Consider the following 25245-nt stretch of genomic DNA (forward strand, 5'->3'; position numbering starts at 1 on the left):
AACTTTATAACGGAAAAGGTATGTCCTTCAAACTCACAGAATTTCAATCGTTCTTCTTCTGCTTCTTCTCCTTGGCATTACGTCATCACTTTAACAAAGCCTGCTTCTCAGCTTAGTGTTCACAGTTATTAACTTAGAGCTTTCTTTGTTGAAGTTGCCATTTTCGCAATCGTAAATCGTGTAGCAGGTACGATGGTACTTCATACCCAGGGAAGTCAACAAATTTCCATTACCTACTAAAAGATCCTGGACCGACCGGGAATCGAACCCAGACACCTTCAGAATGGCTTTGCTTTTTAGCCGCGGACTATAATCTCTCGGCTAAGGAAGGCCCAAATTGGACAGGTCATCATAACCAAAAAACAACTTATCACATTTCTGTTAAATAGTTTTATTTGATAAATACATTTTTTACATAAATTGCAAGTAGGTCCGTTGCGCTGGTTTTTCTTCCATACGATTTCTTATCAATTGTGATTTTTGTCTCGGCTTATTTTACGATTTATTTGATTTTTTCCATTAGATTCTGCTTATTGGTTTCGTGGCTAGCTTGCAAGGACGTGGAATGGTTACTTAAACTTTGTTTTGCTTGTTGACAATTGAGTTATCTATTCGTTATCTACGGAAGGTTGATGAGAGTTACTTCCCGTACTTATAATTTGTTTGACTATTGAATCGGATGCCAAACAACAAATCATGTTCTGATGTTTGCATTGATATATTTCTATTTAATGGTCAATTTCTATCACTTCGCTATACACTATGATACAAGTCATGCGGCTATTCCAAATATCGCCGAATCTATTTGGTAACTAGCATACGCCATACTGTAATTAGTCTACACACGGTTCCGTTGATAACACGATTCGATACAAAATTGTTCTCAGGTTTGTTCGCTTTGAAATATATCCGCCAAACGTTAGTACTGGTATTTACACGACGCAAATGGTTTCACTCGCCCACGCTAACGATACCACGGAGGATGATTACTATTTTTCATGTAGGTATGCCGAATCACGTTTCTACAACAAATATTTCATATTTTCTAGCAGTCAAATTGCTACACCACTCGGTACCTTTATTGCTTCTCGAATTTGTTTCATCTCGTTTTATGTTTTTTTTTTGTTTCACTAGAGCAATCAAATTCCTTTTCATCATCGGTATTCCGAAACTGTAATAAAATCGCAACCGTTCGAATCCATTTTTGTGCAGGGTTTCAGATTTGCAACTATTCTAATTTCGGCTTCCGCGGTCAACGTCCGCTTTTCGGATCCTATCGGATCTAATTATTTTGCTTTCAGTTCACATCTGCCGTTTTTGAAGTGATTCTTACAAAACAGTTTAATCTTCACCATGATAAGGGGTGGTGTATGGTCAGTTTCCGTTTTAATTAAATTAATCTGTTTACAATGCTGCTTGTAGCGGCGAGCATTGCGGTGGCCATTACGATTCGCAGAACCGATCCGTGTTCGCTGGAACCGCTGCTGCGTCCTGATGTTGGACGATTACCACCTTGGGAATACGTGGATCCCCCCGGTCGGGGAGTTACCTTGGCTTTCAGTTCCGTGTCGATCAGGTTGGTACTTTCATGGTCATCCATTGCTGGCATATCGATCATGTTGGGTTCGCTTCCGTCTTGCACCGGCTCGGAGATCATATTGGTGTGGATGTTGCGGCAGGTGTCCACGGGTTCCCAGTGGCGGGTGATGTTGCTTACGTACGATTCCATTTCAATACCCTGAGAAAGAGAGAAGGAGAAATGCACAAGGTTAAACTCTTGAAATATATATTCATTATAACTAGGAATAGGAATCAAAATGTATGTATTTGCGAAAAGGATTTTATTTGAATATGATAAGCTTAGTGGGCCGAAGTAGTCGTAGTCAAGGTATTTTTAAATGCCTTGATCGTAGCTACAACTTCTATACAACTTTGGTGACCTAAAGCTTTCAATTTTAACGTGCAGGAAAATTTCTGAGGGAGGCATCTGATTTCGCAAACCTAAATATCCTAGAGACACATAAATGTATTCTTGAGTTACGCATAAATGCTAATTTTGTTAAGCTGTGGTATTTGAATATTCATTCGAATCTAGTATTTTGAATCTACCATCGTTACCAGTGCCCTTCAATGAATAAGGTTGAAGCCCCAACAGGCTCAATATAGTATGTCCCATCAAGTAACTAGCGCAACAGTTGTTTGCGAATATCCGCAGATCGTGAACAGGCCTTCAATAAGGTTCATACTCATAAAGATTCAAACCAATATAATCTATCAAGTTTTGAGCTCAACGGCTGACTAGGGTTATCGGCTCATACAATAAGGTTGATTCCAATACGCATCCGGATTATCATTGAACTCCTTTGATAAAGGCCTTCAGATCTAAAAGCTGGTGATCTCATGAAGATTAACTAGTAAGAATGATATCGAGACAGGCATAATAAAATGTGTACCATCATAGACATATCATAGATCATAGACCAATAACTGAGTTAGATTATCCAAGAACCTTTAAGATATCATTAATAACTCTTGTAGATCTGAAGGCCTGTTTCCCATGGAGTTTGTGGCTAACTTAGAACAACAATGCAAATTAGCATATGGCTGAAGTAGTGGGGTGGGGGTTATATTCCACAGTCTTTGATAGTCAAAATTTACCAGGTGGAAAATGATCATCGGCATCAACAAAACATTTGTGAAAAAATGAACATTTTTGGAAAAAGTTTAGAGTTTTTATTAAAGCGAGTTTTTTAGCATATTTATTATGCTTTCCAGGTTATTTCGATGATTTTAGACTTCTTAAGAGAAAAAATCACCTCAAAATTGCGATATCTCTTCTCTATAATGAGATATTTGTCAAACATCTTCTAAGAATCTAATGTTGGCCCTTGTGTTTGTTTCGTTGAATGACCACTTTGAACTTGATGGCCAGACGGGGGAATGTAGGGCATTCCCATTATTACGAAAAAGAGAAAGAGATAAGCATTGTTCATTTTGAAAGTGAATACTTTGTTAATGCTATACCTTTTTGATTTACTGTTAAAATCGTAATCGGTATTCTGTGCATCGTTCAACTATTATTCTACAATGTTATGAAAATATAAAATCTTACAATATGCTTTTGGTTGAAAAAATAAATAGTTTTTCCAAAAACTCCTAAGAAAAACTGTTCATCAAAGTTAAGCATTATTTTTCGCCTAACAAAAATCCTGAACAAATTGGCTGTTCATATCCTTTACTATTTTGCGACCATTATTTAGATCTATTGTGGCATTACCCGAATCCTTAGTATATAGTGCATGTCTCATTACTCCATTTCCATTGATAGGTAATGAAGCATCGATTTCTGTACAGTTCTTGTTTTGATTCCTCAAAGTATGATAAAAATCGAATGTGATGAAAAGGTCCCGCTACTTACACCCTTCATAGAGACTTGCATCTCAGCGAAAGCGCGCCCCTTAGCAAACATAATCGATTTAATTTCAAAGGAACCAAATCGGTATTACTGATATTTGACCATGCAACGAAATTCTAGTCCCATCCTTGTTTTGCTTTTAGTTAAGTCCCAGAAAAATACTAGAAAAAAGGGGCTTTGTAATATCAGCAAAACCGAATCAAGCTAGAAAATTTGTTTAGTAATTAGAATTCACGTGAGTCCTTGAATTACCTGTACTTAACAGTTCTTGTTGAGTTAATATTCATGATTGTTATCCTGGCTTCAAGTGTAGTCTCGAGACTGATCAACTCTGAGTCTTTAACCATCTGCTAGGTAAATTAGATTCAATTTCAGAAACTGTTACCAGTAACAAGGATTTTGTACCGCGAATCCTTGAATTACCAAAACATATTACCCTAGCCCGACAAACAAGATGAGACTAGGGATCAAATTGGTAGACACTACCCCGTAACGCACCACAAAATGGTGATCTACCAGCGTTAAAATAAATCATTTATATTCCACCATTCTTTGGCACTGGGTTACTATGTGATTTATTCCTTATGATCAAATTTGCTAAAACACTATCCTTGTACTCCCAGCAAAACAGTAAAGTGAAAAACGTGTTAAAATTGGTTAAGATCACTAAAGCAACCATATTTGTATAAGAAAGAGAGCTAAATCGAAAATTTTAACCGAATTATTATGTATGATTTTTTCTCTTTATAATCGTTTTATTAAAAAAAAAACTCATACTTGTAAAATCATGTAAGCATATTTATCGAACCACAGCAAATTGTAAGCGTTTTCCTCCAAATATTTTGATAGGTTATCGCCGAATAACATATTGTGAAAATAATACATGGTAAATAAATTTAATTTCATTACAGCTGTGTACCCAAATTTAACGACGGTCATTATGCTTTGGGAAGTCTTCTGGTAATAAAGCATTTGTTTTTCTATTATTTTGTACAATATTAGTCGAACGATGTACAGAAACCCGATTGCGATTTCATTGATGAATTAAAAATATATTGCATGTACAAGTTGTCAACTTTATAAAATGAACATTCCTTAAAAGGAGAGAAAAGGACATATAATTAGAGAAAAAGAGAGAAAGAGTGAGAGAGATAAAAGAGCAGGAGTTGGTTGTGTCAACATTAGTACAAGCATTATAGTTAGTGTTGACGGTTTTACGCGTTCATTTTTTCCCCTAAAAATGACAAGGAAACTCTCCAAAAAATTGCGAAAAGATTCCAAAATCAAGTACATTGTCGTGGAAATCTTAGAGGCAGAGGGAGGACGTTTCCCGGAAGTGCGTGGAGTTTTGTGTTTTTTTCTTTTACCAACACCGCACGCTCAAACATACCATTAGAAACAGTTACAGTTGCAGTACAGAATCTCAGAACTAAATTCAGGGAGAAAACGTGTATTCCGTTTCCCCAGAACATACATTCCATCCGATCTATTGAGAAATAACACTCGCAGTGTAAGAGCCTTCTCAAATCTAATGGATGAGATAACTTCATCCAAGTCAAGAAGTTTCCTCAGTTAGGCAGTATATTTGATTTGGCACCGAAACATGCTACCATTCATATGAAAAAGGTTATTAAGCAAACCAAGAATGAGCCGGTTAGCATGGCCTTCAAGAAGACATTAAGTTTCTGGAGAATCAGAGGAATAAGCAGGAGTGTAAAGCCGTTATTGGTGGTTTTGACATCAAATATGGTAACGTTCAAGCGAAGAAAGACAAGAAAAAATCTCGGTGGTTTTGAAAGTGATGGCGGATAACCCAGCAGAACAAGGTAACCTGTTTTATCCATTCCTAGTTTCCTAACAAAATATTGCAATGGATGAGTACATCCTAAAGCAGATTCCTTATCTGAAAATGTGGCGTTATCGTATGACGTAGACGTAATGACGTAGAAGATTTAGAAGAGGTAGTGTTCCGAAACCGCGGCGAGGAAATACTAATGTAATGCTTTGGATGTTTTAAAAGTTAGTAACAGAAATGCAACGATTATTTTGGTTGCTGCTGAAAATATTTCGGTCCAATCGAAACTCCAACATCAACCTAACATCGATAAGACGAAAGCGAAATGCAGCTTGCGATACATTGGTAGCAAAAGTGATGAAGACATTCAAACTCGACGATGTTCATACCGTGCATTATTATGAAAAAATCATGAAGATGCTTCCGGCTAATTAATAAGTAGATCGACAGACAATAGTTGATACTAGTATTACCGTCGATGGGGTGACAATGGGTCTAGGGGTGAGATTGTGTCAAACCGGAAGAATATGATTTATGAAATATTTCAGCTTATAACGCTGATATTAACAAAATTAATATCTCATATGATAGGGAACATATTATTACACATAATTCATCACAATATACATTTTTAGAAAAAGTAGTTTTTGTATACTATATCAATAAACTTGTATGTTGAAGCTAGTTAAAATTTACAACATTAAATTTCCCCTGTGCAAAGTATCACGCATGTACTTCAACCTCTATCGTTATATTAGTAGAAGGTTGAAAGATTTTTCATTACACTTCACACATATTTCCGGAATCTATTTTATTTTTTCGCAAAAATATCATTTTATCGGTATGGTTTTTAAAATTTTAAAAAATGGGGGTGTGATTGGATCAAGCAAGAACGACAGTAAATGATATTGTAAGTTTACATTTTTGACATTTTACGGTGCCGGGTGTTCCCTTTTTGTCATCAAGATGTGTTCATTCTTTCTAAATACAGCATCTCTGAAACATGAAACAAGTCTACTTGAGGTTTCCGTGCATTGAATAACAATGCAACGCATTTTGACAACTTCTCAAACCAGCAACTGTGTTTCGTTCGCAGCAACAACGTAAAATTTTATCAAATGGATCGTTTTTTTTTGGAATTTAATTATTTATCAGTGTTTTCATATTATACAAACATCTCACGGAAGTACAAATGAGTTGGATCGCTGAAATGCCGGGATTATCACAATAGACGTCATCATTGGTGCAGAGTTCTACTTGGATCTCCTCAAAGATGAGCTGCGAAAGGCAACTGAAGACGGCCCACGTTACAAAATACTGATTTGGGGATGGATTGTCTCCGGAAAGCTTTCAGGTCACGCTCGTAACAGCCAACAGTCACTCACTTTTGTTCGTTCTACGACCGAACTTCAAGATCAACTTTGGGAACTGGAAACCTGTTGAAGTCCTAGTCACTTTCTCTCGAGGAGTCGGCGTGTGTAAATCATTTTGATATGACCACAGTACGAGACGAGAGCGACAGGTTCATCGTGACGCTGCCTGTCTACGACCAACAAATCCTATTCATCCCTCGCTACACTACTGGTGCACTACTGGCTAGCGCAAGTCCGCAAATATTATATAATTGCAATCACCAGGCCACTATCTCCGAGATGACCAAAACAATAAGTTTGTTGATCTCCCTTGCGTGGTCGGAAACAATAGGCTTCCAGCGCCAGTGGTATTGCCATCATCTCTATGTAGGACCACAGCACCATCACTAGCACCCGGTAGATCGATAGCCGATCGGTTAACGGCTAAGAGAGTGAGATCCTGACTACTGAGCATGCAGATCTACTCACCGCAGAAGATTGAACCCAGAAACCAGTCGATTTTGGATCACCGGCGGGAACACTTGGGCACCGAGCCCACGCGCATTTTTAATCCGTTTAGCTTTAAGAAGAAATATAGGTGTAAGTTTACTCAATATAGTGTTTTTGTCCTAAATAAAGTGCAGTTTGTGTGTAGCTTGTTATTTGAGTACGCGAAGGTGTTTTATTGCTAAACTGAAGTAGTGCATGTATTGTTTCGACCGAATATCTGGATAAGGAGAGCCTTCTAAGTTGGTTCGAGATCTGATCACGATCTCCTATTGGATCCCCATATTTCTACGGTCGATGTCGGACCTGACTGCCCGCTACGCTACGTCTACGCTATCGAACCCACGGAAGGTTGAACAGCCAGGTGCGTACACTGCCGATCAACGAGGTGATCAACAAACTAGGTCACTCCGAAGCCACAGCTATAAGGCGTTTGATAGGGATGGAACGACATTCCGCTGCTAATCCAGAGTTGAAAGCAATGTACGTCGATTTCATTCGTACCCAATGATCGGTGTACAAGGTCAAGATTATCCGGTGCATAAAGTGGAGATATGAACCATCTGAGCCAATCCATAGTTACGAGTTGACGACAGTGACGTACGGTACTTCGTCCGCGCCATTTCTAGCTACAAAATACCTTCAACACCTTGCAGAAGTTGGAGAAGCCACACACCTAGTTGCGTCCAAAGTTACCAGGAAAGATTTCTACGTCCGTGACATGCTCTCCGGCGTTGAAACCGTAGAAGAAGGTCGAAGATTGGTACGAGATGTCATTGAGCAGACATCATGTATACGCGCTTCATATCAAGAGCTTGAGATCAGCTTGCCATGAGCGCACAAAAATAATCGCGCGCATGAGCACGTGCTATGGCGAGACACATTTTTTTAGATCGCATGTAGCAATGTACTAGCTCAAACGATCACATCTGCACTGGCTCATGCGCCGTCTCATGAGAAAATCTCAATGTGACAGTGCATTTGAGCCTCGCTGGTGAAGGTTTCAGAAGCAAGGAAAAGGGATTAAACTATGGATCGAACTGCCCGTAGGCAGTTTCAAAGGACTGACGTGGTTCAACGCGATTGAGATTCTAGAATTTGAATTGATAAACTTGGGCTGGTTACCGAAGAAGCAAAGGCATAGACCGGAGTCGTACGCTTCCGTAGGGTTATTGTACTAGGCAAACATAACTGCATAAAAGTATTCCTAGTAAGCGCATGTGACGAGCCTCACGAGATGTCTCATGAGACTCGCTCACTAAGATATATTTTGTACGTATCCGCACCTCGTGTCTCACATAATCTGTGAGCTGCGATATGAAATATCGCATGGCACACTAGCTCATTTAGGTATACATGAGAAACACGACACTCTGTCATTGAGTTGTCGCAGCCAGCGGGTTTCACTCTCCGAAAGAGGAACTCGAACAGCAAGGAGCTTCTGGAAGTCATTCCAGGTGATCTAAAAGATGATCGATCTGTGCTAGAAATAGATTTCTCGGATACCGCCATCAAAACTTTGGGGCTTGTGTGGGTGACTGGCCATAATGTCTTCCGATTTACATTAACGTCCTTCAACTGGTCGGCGATAATCACAAAACGAATAGTAGTCTCTGATGTATCCAGACTCACGGTGTACTATATTATCGCCTTGTTAATTTTTATGCCGTGTCCAGACTGTTAGACTCGCTCGGTCTAGTTGGCCCTGTAGTTATTCAGGCTAAGATCGTCATTCAGGAGTTATGGAAGCAAGGCTGCGGCTGGGACGAGCCGCTTGGTTCGATATTACAGGAAAAATGCCAAGAGTATTGACGTAACCTAGCAGCACTTCAAAACCTTACCGTTCCCCGGTGGGTGGGAACAGGTAGTCACATCATTTTCACCGAGATACATGGTTTCTACGATGAATCGAATAAGGCTTATGGAGCATGTATTCACATCTACACAATCTCTGAAACGAAGGAGGTGTGTGTAAAACTTTTGACGGCAAAGTCACGAGTGGTACCACTGGACAGTCTGAAAAAGGGAACAAACGGCTGTCTACTCCACGACTGGAACTCTTTTATTGGCACATGTGTTTGAGAAGATTACGAACAGTCTCGATATCGAAGCAAATTGTTTCTCCTTTACGGACTCCACGTTGACTGTGTTGGCTAGCCTCACCACCGTCAAAGTGGAAGCAGTTTGTAGGAAATAGAGTTTCGGTGGTACAGCATACTACGAAGCATGGTCTTAGCGATATGGAACGCTATGAGTTAGCACAATCCATTCAGATGGAGAATGCTGAAAAATGACTCGGAAGCGTGAAATATCTATCGATAAATTGATGAAAACCACAATATCGCAGTTAGGAACCCCAAACACCTCATGATGTTTCGATAAAAGCGATCTCTTGAAATCGATAAGACCTATCTCTACATTCTTGTTGTTACATGGAAAATGAACCCATGTTATATTCACCGAAAACGAATCGTGGACAATTTGAAGGTTGTGAACGATCACGCTGAAAGAACGATCAAATTCGCAAGACTGCAATGGATACGCTACTGAAAACGAAGCTGGCTTTCAGCGTTTGCTTATTAACCCGTATAGGCCTGGGTAAAAGAAAAAAAAACTAAAAGTCTCACCGCTCAGCGAATACTTAATGAATTTCAATTATTTTTTGATGGTATATTCGTACACATATTTAGTTCCTAGAAGTGAACAAAGGATCTCGGGAATGTAACTGTGGCCAGAGTTATTCCACTGGGTCATGTCGGTTAAAAGGGTGTTGTGCTTTTGTGCCCCTGGTGGTAGGCAAATTTTAAGTCACAGATATTTTCTGGTTTCAGTTGTAACGTGGTCACTTTATAAAAGAGTTAAGGAAAACGATTTGATTGTTCCTACAAATGGCCATTTTCGGGTCCCGGGACGCATCAAATTTACGATTAAGTGAGCAATTTGTATCTGAACATTTGTGCCAAGCTTATGTAGGCACATTTTAGTGAACTATTATGTTTGATATTTACCTTCCAAGAATTGAAACGGTTTATTATCCAACAAATCTATAGTCGGCTCTTCACAGTATTAAATCCAAGTGACCAGCTACGGTACATTCTGAATGGTGCAAAACTCTTCATTTATAATTTTGAATATGGGATCTTAATTATTTATTCAAATTAAAATTATTGTGATTGCAAATAAATAAAGATAAGTACTCTTATCGATTTGTTCCTCATATTAATTTAGAAGCTCAATAAATTGGAAGCGTTGAATTCGAATACGTTTTTCTTTTAATCAATAATGTTGCATCTGCCCGTGTTCTAGTTTCTTTTTTAATAAACTTTATGACAAATATAACGTACCATGCAACTTACTTTCCATTTCACTTTTTTTTCTCTTTCTCTCTCTGCTCCTTAGAGTTCTAAAATAGAGACAACTCCGTGTGTGTAACAGAGTGGTTGATAAAGTCGTGCGTAAGTGGGATCTACTTTGGTAGGTAAGGAATTGAATCCTATTTTTAGCACTTTCAATTTACTTCAGCAGATTTTTTTTAGAACACACTTTATTAGTCACATTATTACAGCAGAAATCAACCTCTTTTAGCACAATTTGATTGAGAAGTGCTTTATTTTTATTTTATTCTAGAATTTATACTTTATTATCAATAGTCAATTGATTAATATGTAGATCCTATCACATTATGTATAGAGACTTGATTCCTATTTCCCTTTTTTTAATAATTTAATGTTTATATACCTTAGACTTATACCTTTTATAACTAACTGTTGCGGCCAGGATGTCTTTCCCTACGTTGTGATAATTTTTACTTGATGAACGGACAACGACTCAAACGCATTTTCGATTACTAATTTATTACCACCGAGGGGCAGCGTGCCCGCTCGGTGGGGAACGAACGATAATGTACAAGCAAGAGGGATACAAATTTACAAGTGATGATGCTGTGTCAAGTGTGGCTTATATATACTGTAGAGGTAGTACGGTTGAATGCTATCGTGCGTACAAAGCATTGCAATGGCACAAAGCAATGCTACGCTTGCGGTGTGTCACCACGATGCCTAATTTAGCAGAGATAATAAAATTAGGCTGCTACTGATGCTGGGCACAAAGGGGATCAATTGAATGGGATCACACGCTAGGTGTGATCTGCACAGCCAGGGAGATGCTGATGCGAGATCAAACATACTCCCGCCCGAAAACGAATGTTTTCCAATTTGCTTGGCCCGGCGACGGTTGACTGTAGGTAGTCTTCTCGATGGCTGCATTCGGTTGCCTACTTCGATGATGCGATTCACTTGCTTGGATGGATGCTTGCGTCGGTACGGCTGAACATAAACGATGCCTACTTGGATGGTGTTCGCCAATCGATACGGTCTCATTCTAGGTAGGATGCTTACACGGGTTGCTTGCTTCGATGGATGGAGATGGATGGATTTGCTTGAATGAGTGGTTGGGGTTGATCGTTGTCGTCCGCTTGAATGGATGATCGTTTGAACGGGGCTTGCTTGGATTCGATGCGACTTGGATAGTTTCAGTTGACTTGTTTGGTGTTTTTCGAGGATGCCTTTCTTCTACGGTTGGGCGCTACGGCCCGGACGGTGGACGCTGGGGTCCGACGGATGGACGCTTCGGTCCGACAGGTGGACGCTTCGGTCCGGATGGACGCAGGGGTCCGACGGGTGGACGGCGAGGTCCGGCAAGTGGACGCTAGGGTCCCACAAATGGACGCAGGGGTCCGGTTGGACGCCAATGGTCCGGGATTGGACGCTATGGTCCCTCGGGTGGACGCTACGGTCCGGATAGACGCCAATGGTCTTACAGGTGGACGCAGGGGTCCGGTTGGACGGCAGAGGTCCGGGGCATGGACGGCAATGGTCCGGCGGGTGGACGCTGGGTCCCACAGGTGGACGGCGAGGTCCGGATGGACGCAAAGGTCCCACAATTGAACTCTACGGTTCGGATGGACGGCTAGGTCCGACAAATGGACGCGGGGGTCCGACGGGTGGACGGCGGAGTCCGGAAACGAGGTAGGCATCCTCCTTCTCTTCGATACGGTGATCCTCACTGACAAAGGCTCGACGAAGTTGATCTTCAATCCTGGTCACGGCACCAATGTTGCGGCCAGGATGTCTTTCCCTACGTTGTGATAATTTTTACTTGATGAACGGACAACGACTCAAACGCATTTTCGATTACTAATTTATTACCACCGAGGGGCAAGCGGGCACGAACGAACGATAATGTACAAGCAAGAGGGATACAAATTTACAAGTGATGATGCTGTGTCAAGTGTGGCTTATATATACTGTAGAGGTAGTACGGTTGAATGCTATCGTGCGTACAAAGCATTGCAATGGCACAAAGCAATGCTACGCTTGCGGTGTGTCACCACGATGCCTAATTTAGCAGAGATAATAAAATTAGGCTGCTACTGATGCTGGGCACAAAGGGGATCAATTGAATGGGATCACACGCTAGGTGTGATCTGCACAGCCAGGGAGATGCTGATGCGAGATCAAACATACTCCCGCCCGAAAACGAATGTTTTCCAATTTGCTTGGCCCGGCGACGGTTGACTGTAGGTAGTCTTCTCGATGGCTGCATTCGGTTGCCTACTTCGATGATGCGATTCACTTGCTTGGATGGATGCTTGCGTCGGTACGGCTGAACATAAACGATGCCTACTTGGATGGTGTTCGCCAATCGATACGGTCTCATTCTAGGTAGGATGCTTACACGGGTTGCTTGCTTCGATGGATGGAGATGGATGGATTTGCTTGAATGAGTGGTTGGGGTTGATCGTTGTCGTCCGCTTGAATGGATGATCGTTTGAACGGGGCTTGCTTGGATTCGATGCGACTTGGATAGTTTCAGTTGACTTGTTTGGTGTTTTTCGAGGATGCCTTTCTTCTACGGTTGGGCGCTACGGCCCGGACGGTGGACGCTGGGGTCCGACGGATGGACGCTTCGGTCCGACAGGTGGACGCTTCGGTCCGGATGGACGCAGGGGTCCGACGGGTGGACGGCGAGGTCCGGCAAGTGGACGCTAGGGTCCCACAAATGGACGCAGGGGTCCGGTTGGACGCCAATGGTCCGGGATTGGACGCTATGGTCCCTCGGGTGGACGCTACGGTCCGGATAGACGCCAATGGTCTTACAGGTGGACGCAGGGGTCCGGTTGGACGGCAGAGGTCCGGGGCATGGACGGCAATGGTCCGGCGGGTGGACGCTGGGTCCCACAGGTGGACGGCGAGGTCCGGATGGACGCAAAGGTCCCACAATTGAACTCTACGGTTCGGATGGACGGCTAGGTCCGACAAATGGACGCGGGGGTCCGACGGGTGGACGGCGGAGTCCGGAAACGAGGTAGGCATCCTCCTTCTCTTCGATACGGTGATCCTCACTGACAAAGGCTCGACGAAGTTGATCTTCAATCCTGGTCACGGCACCAATGTTGCGGCCAGGATGTCTTTCCCTACGTTGTGATAATTTTTACTTGATGAACGGACAACGACTCAAACGCATTTTCGATTACTAATTTATTACCACCGAGGGGCAAGCGGGCACGAACGAACGATAATGTACAAGCAAGAGGGATACAAATTTACAAGTGATGATGCTGTGTCAAGTGTGGCTTATATATACTGTAGAGGTAGTACGGTTGAATGCTATCGTGCGTACAAAGCATTGCAATGGCACAAAGCAATGCTACGCTTGCGGTGTGTCACCACGATGCCTAATTTAGCAGAGATAATAAAATTAGGCTGCTACTGATGCTGGGCACAAAGGGGATCAATTGAATGGGATCACACGCTAGGTGTGATCTGCACAGCCAGGGAGATGCTGATGCGAGATCAAACATACTCCCGCCCGAAAACGAATGTTTTCCAATTTGCTTGGCCCGGCGACGGTTGACTGTAGGTAGTCTTCTCGATGGCTGCATTCGGTTGCCTACTTCGATGATGCGATTCACTTGCTTGGATGGATGCTTGCGTCGGTACGGCTGAACATAAACGATGCCTACTTGGATGGTGTTCGCCAATCGATACGGTCTCATTCTAGGTAGGATGCTTACACGGGTTGCTTGCTTCGATGGATGGAGATGGATGGATTTGCTTGAATGAGTGGTTGGGGTTGATCGTTGTCGTCCGCTTGAATGGATGATCGTTTGAACGGGGCTTGCTTGGATTCGATGCGACTTGGATAGTTTCAGTTGACTTGTTTGGTGTTTTTCGAGGATGCCTTTCTTCTACGGTTGGGCGCTACGGCCCGGACGGTGGACGCTGGGGTCCGACGGATGGACGCTTCGGTCCGACAGGTGGACGCTTCGGTCCGGATGGACGCAGGGGTCCGACGGGTGGACGGCGAGGTCCGGCAAGTGGACGCTAGGGTCCCACAAATGGACGCAGGGGTCCGGTTGGACGCCAATGGTCCGGGATTGGACGCTATGGTCCCTCGGGTGGACGCTACGGTCCGGATAGACGCCAATGGTCTTACAGGTGGACGCAGGGGTCCGGTTGGACGGCAGAGGTCCGGGGCATGGACGGCAATGGTCCGGCGGGTGGACGCTGGGTCCCACAGGTGGACGGCGAGGTCCGGATGGACGCAAAGGTCCCACAATTGAACTCTACGGTTCGGATGGACGGCTAGGTCCGACAAATGGACGCGGGGGTCCGACGGGTGGACGGCGGAGTCCGGAAACGAGGTAGGCATCCTCCTTCTCTTCGATACGGTGATCCTCACTGACAAAGGCTCGACGAAGTTGATCTTCAATCCTGGTCACGGCACCAATGTTGCGGCCAGGATGTCTTTCCCTACGTTGTGATAATTTTTACTTGATGAACGGACAACGACTCAAACGCATTTTCGATTACTAATTTATTACCACCGAGGGGCAAGCGGGCACGAACGAACGATAATGTACAAGCAAGAGGGATACAAATTTACAAGTGATGATGCTGTGTCAAGTGTGGCTTATATATACTGTAGAGGTAGTACGGTTGAATGCTATCGTGCGTACAAAGCATTGCAATGGCACAAAGCAATGCTACGCTTGCGGTGTGTCACCACGATGCCTAATTTAGCAGAGATAATAAAATTAGGCTGCTACTGATGCTGGGCGCAAAGGGGATCAATTGAATGGGATCACACGCTAGGTGTGATCTGCACAGCCAGGGAGATGCTGATGCGAGATCAAACACTAACTTATACATTCTATTTGTCTAATTTAGACTAATAGTATGTTAAACTGAATGCAAGCTAAGATAAGTAGTGCTCCGGATTGAAATTGAAAGGACACAAATTTAAGTAAGTGATTGTATTGTTCAAAATCTTAATTTAAAATTAATGAAATTACATTTTGAGCCTGATCTTGCTGCTGGAAAGACATAAAACTGCTAAAACCAAGATTTGTTTTTTTTTTCAGGATAACCTACTCCTAATTTTTAGCCAAAAAACTCTTCTAAATTTCAAATAATATAAATGATTCATGTGAAGCAGTGTCAGTTCGCTAAATTTATTTATAAGGTAAACTGCCGTGAATCGCAAGTCAGTCCCATCTGTAAAAAGTAGGCATTGAGAAAATGGGCTGTGAAGTTTTCAAACTCGTTTTCCATACGAATATGCAAAAAATTCCAGAGGATTGGAACATGTTCCAATCTTAATGACACTTTCACAACTTGCTTATCACTATGATATTTTACCGAGAAAAATATAAAGATGATCGAAACAAGTTGCATTTTTGTGTTCCATGGTGCGAAAGTCTGTAGTGGGACTGATATGCTATTACTTTTCACTATGGGACTTGCGATTCGGCAGTAAACGTCCTGAAATTTTGAAAAATAAAAAACGAAATGTTGTGAGTAAAGATAAATAAATATGTAAATATGTGTTGTACGATAGCATCACCGTTTTCATCCTGGGTTCAGCTTGCCAATCAATTCATTTCATACTTTCATTAACATGCCCAGTTTGCGACAGCTGAATCGTTCTGCAAATAAGTTATTCTCTTCAAAATGTACGTACACCCCCATCCTCTACCTCCCTCCCATCCACCGACAACAGGACACTTTCCTCGCAGCATGGCATATTTGTGTATCATCTTCATAGTTCACTCTTTTATCACGATATTTTCCTCACTCGAGCAGCTCCTCTCGTGAACCGAGAGTTGCGATGATGAGTACCAGTGAACCGAAGTGCACCCCTTTCCACTTAGAAGCGTTGTTGGCGTGAGCCCGAGACGATGTCGGCATTTTCCTTTGATGTTGATTTCAAAAGCTTTTTTCCTTCTCTTTTGTTGTTGTGTATATTTTTTTGTGTTCTTGTACCAACCCCCTGGAGTGGGTGCACCTTAGGGTGCGACTTTTTTAAGTTTTCAAAACCAAAGATTCGTAATAATACTAAATTAAGTAGGTGAAAACTTTTATAATCTATATTTTTTTATCTTCAAAAAAAGGCTTGTTCTTTAAAAGCATCACACAGCGTAACAAAAATGACATTTTTGCGTGTCTCAAGGATCAAATTATTTGTCTCGAGTAGATTTCGGGTTGATGAATCTGGTGCCATTTTCAGATCTGTCCTAGCACGTCACAATTTTTAGCTACAGATCGCCAAAGTTGTATAAAACACTGGTTCTATTGATGTTTACATAAAATTTAAAGTATGATTTATCAAACTTTTTTGTGATCTAATCCACCAAGCTATTTTGCACTTAAACTTTCATTATGGATAAAATTTGGTTGAAATTGCACGATTAAATTTAGACCGAATTTTTCAACATGCTTGCTGTCTCCATACAAAATTCTTCGTTTCTCTCATTTGGGAAAATGCAATAATTTTTTGAACCGTCAAAAATAACTTTTTCACATCGAAAGTAGTATAAACTTTGTTGATAAGTATTGTTATACACATAAAGTTTGAATTCTGTGGCAAATTAAGCAAATAAATTGTCATACAAGCTGGCAAACGTGCATGCAAGTTGGTTAAAATAGTCAACCCTTAATTGAATGAATAGCGGTATTTATGGCGCTTGAGACAAAAGCGTGTTCCGCAGTGTCATTAATAAAAAGCCTTCTTAGAAAATCAAGTTAGTTTTAAGCAATAAAATTTCAGGTACCATAAAAACAATTTACACCGACTTTTTAGACAAAAATATTTTACATTTAAAGGCAGCTGAAATGAGCAGACTTTTATAACTTGGAAAGTTACTTTTTAGTTACTTGCTCCTTCTCTTTATATAGCTAAAACTCAAATAAAGAGGTTTCTCTTTTAATTCTACTCAAATTAAGTAAAGGCTACAAATGTTTGGTTATGAGAACTTTCGAAAACTAAGCCGCACCCTAGTGCACACCAACGGATGCTGGCGGTGGTGTGGTTCAGTCCAAACTGTGACTGCATTTTCCGCTTTCGGATATGCAGCGCCCTTTGGAAGCCTCCTGCCCATAGAGAGTTGTGTGTGTGTGTGTGTGTGTCTGTCGTTATTATTATATTGCAGTTGCTGATGATGAAGGCTCGCTTTCTGTGCATCTCAATAGTAAATGGGGGTTCTCCAGGGTTATGGGTATGTGTTTGCCCTATCAACTTCTTTCACGTTGTCGTTGTTGAGCATAAAGTTGGTTGGTAATGATTAGGATGGTGGGCTGGGCTGCGTGATTGTTTCTTGTGTGTACTGTATATGCCGTTCTTGTTTTTTCATTAGGTTTTCCTCGAGGAGGATATCTTCATCGCTGCTTCTCACGTCTGAGTGGAACTGGGAGGGAACAGTTGAAGCAGTTTCCTGCAAACCGGTGTGATTAAACATGAAGTTCTTGAGGCATTCACGATCTATTCACGAGCCTTCTCTTGAAGCGGACGTTGGTGGTTAGTAGAAAGATGAAAGGAGAAATACCGACGCAATGTGTTCATCGTCATTAATTTACGTGTGTCCAGCGGTGAAATACTAAAGGTATACCGAAAGGCATTACATTCACATCAAAATCCGATCCTCGATAGGATGGTCTTCTTCACATTTGGATTTTTAGATTTGGATCGTCGGAACCATGCAGAAGCCTCTTTTCGCATTGAATGGTTTTTATGAGTGATTATATTAGGAAAATCCTGCCCAGATTAGGTGTATGCGAGTTGCAATTATAAGGAAAATAATTATTTTTCTTGGTATTTTTCATCAATTCGGATGAGTAAACGAATGTAGCTCTAACATGTGAATGTGGTCTACCGAATACGAAATGCTTACGACTAGCGATATGGTCAAAACTCGTACTTCTACCATATATATTTCATTTTTTTTTGCTCCTTTACATTGCAAATCCAGAAGGAGTTAAGACTGATTCTGGTTTTGTATTTTGAACGGTACAAAAATTATAGTATTTATCAGAAATGGATAACAAGATCGCATGGAACCAACTATTTAAGAATCATGAAGGCTTAGGTATCCGGTACTGGAGAATCTACCCCTATTTGTTAAGTTTTTTTTTTCCTCGTCTGTAGAGCCTTTTGACCACTACTTTTATTATTTAGGAATATTGTGGTTTGACCCATGTTTTATTTGGTGCTTATTTAAACTCTTAAATAAATGAGATGTGTTAGGCATTGATTGATGTGGAACATTGTCCCAGCTGGGCACAACTCGATTTTTTAAGCTGATAGGATTACTTTGCCATGCTTCCAATAGCTCCAATAAACCTTTTCCAAATGTTAAAATTCTTTAATAAACCTTTTGGTTGTCGCCCAATTTTTTGTAACGCCAGTAGTCGCGCTTTGTAATTTGTACAATACTGTTGATTTTTAAAATGTTCAACATGAAATAGAAAGTAAGATCCTGTTATTGGCACTTTAGATTCATTCCGACAGTGGGGTTTTTCGAAAGCTACTGAGCTCATATTTGGACACAATATGCGTCGCATTGCTTCTTTTGGCGAAGTTTCATACAATTCGGCCGAGATAAATCCCTTATGCCAAAGTGAATCATTGAAGTGCATAAGTAGCTCTGAACCCTACCTCGCGATCTAGATTGAATATAGGGAACCATCTTCAACACATTTGTTTTGGAGATCAAGAGCTGCGGTGATCATTCAGATTCGTAATTTCGTCACCAAGCTGCGTTCCGGATTCGGCTTTGAGCTATCTTTTTTGAAAAAAGTAAGAGGTTGTTTCCGAGATACGACCGCTAAGTTGACGTTGGATAACGTTAGCTTCTTCTATTTCCTGATTTAGGACCGTCACGAACTTATGAAAGATTTCTAGGTACTGACAAAAAATCAGTGGGGGTTGTGTACAAGACACGACCGCATGACGTTAACTACGCCATTTAATTTGTTGCATTTGTATTATAGTCAAATGTCATAATTGCAACCTTCTTTTAGTTATCATCCAGAATGTAATGGTTTGTGAATTTAGAAAAGATATATGTTTAAAATAAAATTTTGCGTTAGGTAATATTTGAATTATTCCTTAACAATAGAAAATATATTGCATCCCAACGGCACAGCAGCAGCGTCCTCGGAAACAGCTTCAAATTGCCGTATTGTCAATTATTCGTAATAAATCAATTATTGTATGATGCTATGAGATGAATTAAGATATTATAGCAAGTATGTGGTAAACACAATAGGGAATATTATACAATTAACTCTTTAAAACACATTTGTTGGCTCTCAAAAGGGCCGATTGAGTTGTTGAAATTGCGTAACACGCACACATTTTGACGGCGCACTGGTTGCGTCCTGCTCGCCCGATGAGATTTGCGGTGCGGATGATGATGTGCGCATCAACAAGCGGCTTTGGTCGATTTTCTTCAGCCATCTCGTACAAACAGCTTGCCTCTGGTAGCGAGGAGCTCTTACCAGCTCGAAAGCAAAAACAGAATGAAACCGAATTCAACGAAGAAGGGATGCTTTATACCCTTAGAATAGCAGGTGATGCTCCTCCTTTCAAATTCATCGTTTTCTTATCTTGGAAATAGGCTATTTGAAACTGATGTCTGGGTAAGGGATGTACAAGATTAGCATTATGCTGTTATTGCATCCCGACGGCACTGCAGCAGCGTCCTCGGAAACATCCTCAAATTGCCGTATTGTCAATTATTCGTAATAAATCAATTATTGTATGCTGCTATGAGATGAATTAAGAAATTATAGCAAGTATGTGGTAAACACTTTAGGGAATATTACACAATTAACTCTTTAAAACACATTTGTTGGCTCTGGAAAGGGCCGATTGAATTGTTGAATTTGCGTAACACGGACACATTTTGGCGGCTTTGGTCGATTTTCTTCAGCCATCTCGAACAAATTAAGGAATATTATACAATCAACTCTTTAAAACACATTTGTTGGCTCTGAAAAGGGCCGATTGAATTGTTGAATTTGCGTAACACGAACACATTTTGACGGCGCACTGGTTTCAATCCTCCTCGCCCGATGAGATTTGCGATGCGCATGACGATGTGCGCTTCAACAAGCGGCTTTGGTCGATTTTCTTCAGCTATCTCGTACAACAGCTTGCCTCTGGTAGCGAGGAGCTGAGCAGGTTTGGAGGAGCTCTTACCAGCTTGAAAGCGAAAACAGAATGAAACCAGATTCAATGAAGGAGGGATGCTTTATACCCTTAGAATAGCAGATAATGCTCCTCCTTTCATATTCTTCGTTCTCTTATCTGGGACATAGGCTATATGAAACTGATGTCTGGGTAAGGGATGTACAGATTAGCATTATGCTGTTATTGCAACCCGACGGCACTGCAGCAGCATCCTCGGAAACAGCTTCAAATTGCCGTATTGTCAATTATTCGTAATAAATCAATTATTGTATGATGCTATGAGATGAATTAAGAGATTATAGCAAGTATGTGGTAAACACATTAGGGAATATTGTACAATTAACTCTTTAAAACACATTTGTTGGCTCTGAAAAGTGCCGATTGAGTTGTTGAATTTGCGTAACACGGACACATTTTGACGGCGCACTGGTTTCAATCTGCCTCGCCCGATGAGATTTGCGGTGCGGATGATGATGTGCGCTTCAACAAGCGGCTTTGGTCGATTCTCTTCAGCCATCTCGTATAAATTAGGGAATATTACACGGAAGGTGACGGCTGTGCCGCTCGATCTAATGAACCAGAATGACCGCGCTAGCCTCCCGCATGGCAATGACAGCGGAGCACTGGCTGGTAGCGACGATTTCTGGCCGAAAACGATTATGCTGGCTGGTGCACTCAAATGAGCGGCTTCAGTTGCTGCGGCTCCGAAATGCGTGGTTCTTCGGTTCTAATGCGTGTTGTATTCGCGTCCTATTGAAAACTGAACTGAGGACGCGAATGACTCTCGAAATTTGCTCGCCGACCGTGTTTACAGTCAGACGGCAAAAAGAAGAATGAGGGAAGAAGCAGGGTGCGGTGCGCTTTTATAGTGGGAAGCGGAACCGAAAAATGTGCTTGAACGTGATTGGTTAGATAAGAAAGGGGTCAACGTTTTATGATATTTCAATAGTTTGTTGCTAATAATCAATAGTGTCCTCCATTTGGATCGACGCGTAGATAAATTTCCAATCGATTCATGGATAAATATTGAAAATCTATCGATAAATGACTGAGTTATTAGCGGTCAAAACCTGACCATTTTTCGTTACATGCTCAATTTTTCGTTTTTCTGAATTGTACCCCCATATCGTCCCCTTAATGCTACAACTAGATAACTCGAAAATCAAAATTTTGAGATGTGCAACTTTGAAAGTATGACCGTTTAACAAGGTGATGGTTAATCGCAGAGATTATGATTGAAAAATAATCTTTAACTTGTGTATTTTGAATCACACGCTTAAGACCTGTGGATATTTTGCAGATCTAATTAAGAAAAATGTTTTGACATATTGAAGTCAAAAATTTCAAATTTCGAGTTATCTAGTTGTAGCATCAAGGGGACGATATGTTGCCGTAAGACGTTATCCAACGTCAAAAAAATCGACGGTTTTCAAGCTTTTGAACAGTATTTTTAGGAGAGTTTTCATTCTTATAATACAAATTTCATAATTTGTAGCAGATTGGCGTGTTATTTTGGTTCCCATACAATCCCATAAATTGCTGAAAATTTTAAAAACCATGTTTTCAAAAGTAGGGTTCTGTCACTTACACCTTTTTGATTCTAACCTCTGAAATTATAATCCACAAGCTGCAATTATTCTATAGAAACGAGATGTTTTGTTATTTTTCTCATTATTGCATTTAGTAGTGACGTCATTCCTATCGTAAAATCGAACGAGTGCAAACAAACAGCAAGCACTGCTCTCTTTTACTATCCTCAAAGCCTCATTGTTGGCGATAGGAATGACGACACATGTTTTGATTGAAAATCGTTGTATACCTTGTTGTGTATACCGTGTACATGAAGAGCTTTGTATCATTGTATGGAATACAATTAGACACTTTACTTTTTATAAATATTCTGCAAATGTATTAGAGAAAAACCACTTACTTTCGACTTCTGTACCAATTCATTCAGAGCTTATTTTTCGGGTATACCTACAAAGACTTCTTCAGGGTTCCTCACAAGAATTATTATGGAGCTTCCACTAGCAATTCTCCCAGGAATTTGTCTTCCAGAAATTTCTTGAACTGTTTGCTTAAGGTGCGCTAAAAGGAATTCCTTCAAAATTTGCACTCGGAAAATTCTTCAGCAGTCTAACAACGGAATTGAACGTAAATTTTCTTAGAAATTCCTATAACGATTTCTCCACTTATTACACTGAGATATCTAGAAATATCCATACAGAAATGAACAGAAAAATAACCAAAGATTCATTCTACGATTAAGTTATTCGTATAAAAATTATAAAATCTAGAAATCATGCACGCATTTTTCGAAAATGTATAATGGAAACTTTATACTTTCCAGGTTCTGGAAACATCAATACTTCAATAATAACCCCACTGATTATTCCAGGAATTGCTCCATAAATTCTTCGAGGGATTATTCCATAAAATCATTAGATTTTATTTCAAAAAGTCTCAATAAATCCAATACTGGAATTATTTCTATACTAATTTCTACTTGGATTCCTCAATTTAAACATTTATTTAGTCTGAACACGAAATTCACAAAATCCTACAGCAATTATTCCTGTAGCTCCACAAATAATTTCACCCGAGATTTATCAAGGATTTCGTCTAGTAAATTTTGGTTAGGTCATTTCCAATTATTTCATTATTAGTTTCTATGAAGACTCATTCAAGACTTTCTCAAGAGTCTAGAAGAGATCCGGAAATCTTTGAAAGACTTCTCTATAGTAGGAATTTATCATATATATCATCTTTGATATATTTACGATTTCGTTTAGAAATATATCTAGTTTTATTGAAGAAATTTCCTCCAATAAAATCTGTAAAACTGCCTTAGCGCACTCAAATTTCAAGACAAATCTTGTAACAAATCTATGAAGACACCTTTGGGAAATTTTCTGAGGAAATCATAAAAAAATGTTGGAATAATTGGAAATAGTTCAGATTAATTTTTTTAAGGTTCCTCGAATGAAATTTGTGGTAATTTGTGAAGGAGTCGTTCAATGTACTCCTGATGAAATCTTTGAATAAGTTATAAGTTTATACATGCGAAATTATTAAGAAAAAAATTAGAGGCAGTCAAAGAAAGAATTAAGGGCTGGGATAAAAAAAGACCGATTTTGTAGGACTTTTTTTGGAAGGCTGAAATTCTATGGAAAGATGTTATGATTTAGGCCTGATTATTCGCCAAAAATGACAACAATTAAATGATTTTTTCAATTAATCTTGTCGGATATTATACGAGTTGTAGTTAATATATGGATTTATTTGAAGAATTCAATCATGGATTTATCTGTTCAAATCAATCATCATCACCGGACACCTCGGACAGGGCACCCTCCAAAAATATGGGAAATCGTAATGCAGTGAGTATGCTGCATTATGCTGAAACATTGAAACAGTATTGTTTGCACTATCCAGATAATTCGAATTTAAGTAACCGAATTTCCGGCACACTGACGCTTAAATCGCACACAACAACGAGCTGGTCCGAGCGGCACCAATTGAGCTATTGCCCGACGGTTAATCTTTCGGTTGTTGTACGATTCACCGAAGTCAGAACGATCACACTGATGCTGTGTACGACAAGCGAGGTTTTCCCACTATTGTATTACAAAATAAATAGAATCAACTACTGAAGAATATTTGTCAAGTGCTTCAGAAGATTTTTCTTCACGTTCACCAATCATGTCATTTTTTTAATTCCTGGGGGAGGGTGGCCTAAATGACTCCTGGAGGCCTCCTCCTGTTCCTACGCCAATGATTACGAGGTAAGATCTACCGGGGCAGCAGGGACGAAAGTCCAGGGGCTTAACAGACTCCCCCTCCCAGGACCTCTGCGAGTTGGGGTGTTGCCCTGGACGTGGTGGAGTTCACAGTAGGCTCTGATGAACCTTCATAAATACCACAATAATCCGAATGCAACTCTGTCAATGCGACCGGTGCCGCATAAAGTACCACAGCACCCTAGCCCAAAATAACAGGAGTGTCAACCAGTACATCAGTTGCGATTCAAACGGACAAGGCATGAAACTACGAGTAGGAGTGCTTCGAGCAGCTTTGGGTGACACTGGCCTGAAACAGCGCGTGGGCTAATAGCAAACCATGGCAGGCCTTCGAGTACGCTCCAAATCCGTCGCCTGGTTGTTCCAACTGGGCGGGAGTAGGCTCAAATGCCATTGCCTGACTTGCGCCAGTCATACGATATTTCCAAGACACCCAGAAAGCTTCCAGCCAATAATTGTGGCAATGCTCATAGCGCACTAAGCTTAGATCCAGTCTCTTTTTCTTTGCGGACGTAATATCAAAAAGATGTTCGATATCAAGTTCTGTTCCGCACCCTTCGATGCTCGGACGTTAGTCTGGAAGTTACAAAAGTTTTTCCGCAATCTCCATGCGGCCTTTGACGCAGTTTTCAAAACTAGAAGATCCAAACAAGCGAAAGAAAATGAAAGGCAGAAATAAAAGTACCGCAAGCAAGCAAGAGCCCGTTTATAATATCGGCGTCAATCGACCACCACCCAGCGTTATTCGTCGTTCTGACCTCAGATAATTTTCCTCTTTTTAATGATTACAGAGCCGTGTTGCGCTGGGAGGGCACAGAACAAAAAAAAATCCTCAAAGGAAAA

At 40.8% G+C, this 25245-nt stretch overlaps 1 protein-coding gene across 2 annotated transcripts in view; it reads right to left on the reverse strand.

Moving 5' to 3' along the window:
• Positions 1 to 500: 500 nt before the first annotated feature.
• The window catches only part of LOC5574699 (MOXD1 homolog 2), a 383444-nt gene continuing 358699 nt past the window's right edge, over positions 501 to 25245 (reverse strand). For both annotated transcript variants that reach the window (XM_021855282.1, XM_021855283.1), the window contains exon 10: positions 501 to 1738. In XM_021855282.1, coding sequence (XP_021710974.1) covers positions 1391 to 1738 — 348 coding nt within the window. In that variant the 3' untranslated portion in view covers positions 501 to 1390. The remainder of the gene's footprint in view (positions 1739 to 25245) is intronic.

This window comes from Aedes aegypti, chromosome 3 (assembly GCF_002204515.2).
Source record: "Aedes aegypti strain LVP_AGWG chromosome 3, AaegL5.0 Primary Assembly, whole genome shotgun sequence".
Lineage (NCBI taxonomy): Eukaryota > Metazoa > Arthropoda > Insecta > Diptera > Culicidae > Aedes > Aedes aegypti.